Source organism: Carya illinoinensis, chromosome 3, assembly GCF_018687715.1.
Source record: "Carya illinoinensis cultivar Pawnee chromosome 3, C.illinoinensisPawnee_v1, whole genome shotgun sequence".
NCBI lineage: Eukaryota > Viridiplantae > Streptophyta > Magnoliopsida > Fagales > Juglandaceae > Carya > Carya illinoinensis.
In genome coordinates this window covers 45028983-45032405 of record NC_056754.1, presented here as the reverse complement: position 1 = coordinate 45032405, position 3423 = coordinate 45028983, and the positions used below count along the sequence as shown (strand labels likewise).

Here is a 3423-nt window from a genome sequence, read left to right as displayed (position 1 = left end):
ATTGACTGTCACATTTTTCGAGAAAGGATTCAAGAAGGTTTATTGAAACCATTTCACATTTCTACAAATTTACAAATTGTTGATATTTTAACCAAGGCAATCAAATCTAGACAATTTCATCATTTACTGAACAAGATGGGAATCCACTCCATAGCTTCTCCATCTTGAGGGGGGGTATTGAGAAAAACTGGAGAAAAATCAGGAGGCACAAATTGTGGATCTTAGCTGCATATTGTTGTTCCCTATATATATTAGGAGAAGACATCTTTTAACTTCTAATTCAATCAATATGAATGCATTGGTAACCAAATTGGTAGCCAAACACCAAATATCCTGTCTTTTGACACACGTACATTAACAACTTGGTCCTTCACTACAAGAAAAAGGGCTATTTGCGGCTATTTTTATTTCCGGCGACAGATTTATAGTCGCAAAAAGTCAATTTTTAAACTCCGATGAAATGTTTCTGTCAATTGTAAAAGAGAGCCACAAAAAGCATATATTTCCAGCTATTTTTTACCGCCGGAAAAAATATAGCCGCAAATAACCTGGTTGGTTGTTCTAAATTGTCATAACAGTTTTTTCGCTGTTATAAGTTTTTTATTATGGCGACTTTTTGTGTTGTTAAGGCAACTTTTAGGTTGCCTCAATAATTTTATTCACTTATACTCCTGCGTCTCATTTTTGCACACGGTTTAGATTTTCCCTCTCTTTCTCCCTTTCTCGCTCTCTCTCTTTGTTTTACCTTCCCGTAGAGAATTCTTGCCCCTTAATATTGAAAACGGCAAAACGCGAAGCATCATCAAGCAGGAAGCACATCGTCGTCGTTCTTTGCTGCATACAGAACAATGTCTCTAATGGGGGAGGAGGGTCGGGGCTACGAACTGGCCAGAAAGCTCGAGGCCTGCGGGGTGTGGCGCTCGTGGCTGGGCGACTCCAAATACGCCGGTTTCTCCGATTTCCTCAACTCGCCTTCCTCATGGAAAGCCTTCATGCGGACCGACGAGTCCAATTCTAGGGCTCATATCCATCTCCAACTCCGGGTTCGAGCGCTCCTCTTCGACAAGGCCAGCATCTCTCTCGTCTTCTTCGTCTCTAGCGTCTTCTTCTATTGCAGTTTCAAAGCTCAATCCGAGTTGTGAGTCTCCAATTAGATTCTCAGCATGTTTTTTTGGCTGTGGATTCGAGTTGTGGTTTGTAATTGAAGCTGTTGTTGCAGATTTGAGATTGCGCGGTGATGACGTTTACTTCACGTTGGAGAACCCTGCACAAGACTGGGTACAACAGCGGGAAGGTGGTGTTTTGTCCAATATGGCGTCTTCCAAGGTTCGATACCTCAATTTCATCCTCTTTTATCTCTACTTGTTTGCTTGTTTTTTGATTTTAAAAAGATTTGGTTCTCTTTGCTTGGTTCTCACAGGGATGGGCAGTTTAGGAGATTTATAATAGAGGGTAGCATGAAATTGAGTGATAAGGATAAAAATTATTACTTGCTGTGTTCTACTTATATCTCCCTTATTTAAATAAATGAGTAAAATAATGACCATCCTTTTAATTTTTAGTAGAAATAGAAAAATAGAGGATGTCAGAAATCACAAGACTAGTTCGAGTAAAGGCTAGTTCTGCGATTTGGATTTCATCTTTTTTATCTTCTTTTTTTCCAGCAACTGAGCCAAGCTCTAAGAAGAATGTATCATAGATTGTTTCACTAAAATTATTTTTTTAGGTAATTTCACTAAAACTGTTAAACGCTACAAAATTGTCATTGGCCACAAAAGGTTAATAGCATGAATGCATATCATAGTAAAGTAAAACTTTCAAAACCACTGAAACAACAGAATCAAAGACTGAAACAACAGTATAAGTAAATATTTTTAATTTATGCACATACTCTAATCCTTGGATCCTCATGTGTATGCTGGTTGTATTTAAAATATGTGACATCAATTAATATAATTAATGATAATAAAAACTTAAAATCAAAGTAGCATGAATAGTCCAGATTATAGACTAATATATAACTTGTAGAGTTCAGAAATTGGAAGTATGCTACTTCAAATATAAAGGAACAAACACGACGACTAGAAACTATTATTTTCTATTGAGGTACAAAGGAAGATGTGAACAAAAAAAAAAAAAACTACAAACTGGACAGACCTACAATAATCTACCAATACTATAAAAACATCTTCTATAATCTATATATATATATATTTGTTTTTCAAAGTGTACAACATGCTTGCCCAAACAGTGCAAAGTTGCAAACTATGCCTGTTCGTTCAGTTGGTCTGGTTTGGGAGAGTACAAACTAGTCCCAAGAGTTTTATACAAAGTAGTATCAGAATAGATAGCGCGAGACCTCAATGACCTGATCCAATGTCTATGCCTATGACCTTTTTGGCGCTTCTGACAGTGCTTATCTTTTGTCATCTCACATTCAGTTTCACCTTCTCGTCCATTGTTCAGTGCACCACTTTCGTTTTCTCCTGCACTTGGTACAATGTACACAAATGGTCCAATCGTGTTATCATTCAAGTCCAAGAGAGGCTCTAAGGTCTTGACCACATTGGTCATTGTGGGTCTTGATTTGGGGTGCAGGCTCAGGCATTGGTAAGCCAATAACGCAAACTTCCTAGCCCCTTCTCTGTTTGGTACTGCCCTTCAAGCCTGGGGTCTATTATTCTGTCTAGTTTATGGGGGTCCTTCAAAAGAGGCCTTGCCCATTCTGCCAAATTCTGCTCTCTACTCGGTCGATTCTTGTCCACGGATCGTCTACCTGTTAGTAGCTCTAAAAGAACCACTCCATAGCTAAATACATCGCTCATAGTCGTCAAATGACCTGAGAATAACCATATTCAAGGTTAATTAGTTATTAACTAATGCATTAATTGACATAGTAACTATAATATGAGCTTCAATAAAAACGTGTGTACTCTAAACAGAAATGACGTAAGATGCCTATTGTTATAGCCCACCGACATGGTTTCTACTATCTCACAGAATCAGATTGTTTGCTTCAACAGGAACTAGGTAATGGCATATATCTATCAATCACAAGTCTCCATGTAACTGATGAGCATTACCCAAAAATATGCACTTAGGTACAAATCCCACATTACTATTTTGGTAGGATATATATGACAGAGTTTTATATGGCATGCATTCTGGTCTAGCTACTGAGGTTAAATTAGCAAAACTCAAGAAACCAGTGCTGAATAATATTCAAGTCAAATGAAGTATCTGTGGGCTTGGGGTAAACAAAAAAAAGTATCAGTTTTTAGAATATCCAGAGATCTCCATACATCTTTATGGAGTTTTTAAAGTATTGGGCAAGGACTTTCTGCTGAATCCCTGAATAGGGATCTTCTTTTCTTCCACTCAACAGATGATGGCCTTGAAGAATTTTAATCATAAGGTTCTTAG

The 3423-nt window shown here is 37.7% G+C and overlaps 1 protein-coding gene across 1 annotated transcript; it reads left to right on the top strand.

Annotated features, from left to right (window-relative positions):
- Positions 1-829: 829 nt before the first annotated feature.
- On the top strand, positions 830-1358 carry LOC122305692. The gene is made up of 2 exons (XM_043118255.1): positions 830-1138; positions 1220-1358. Exons 1-2 carry the CDS (start codon positions 849-851, stop codon positions 1236-1238), a joined length of 309 nt encoding a protein of 102 aa, XP_042974189.1. The 5' UTR covers positions 830-848; the 3' UTR covers positions 1239-1358.
- The last annotated feature ends 2065 nt before the right edge of the window (positions 1359-3423 follow it).

What these genes read in the sequence shown, in the direction of transcription:
- LOC122305692 (XM_043118255.1), top strand. Translation starts at nt 849, where the DNA reads ATGTCTCTAATGGGGGAGGAGGGTCGGGGCTACGAACTGGCCAGAAAG.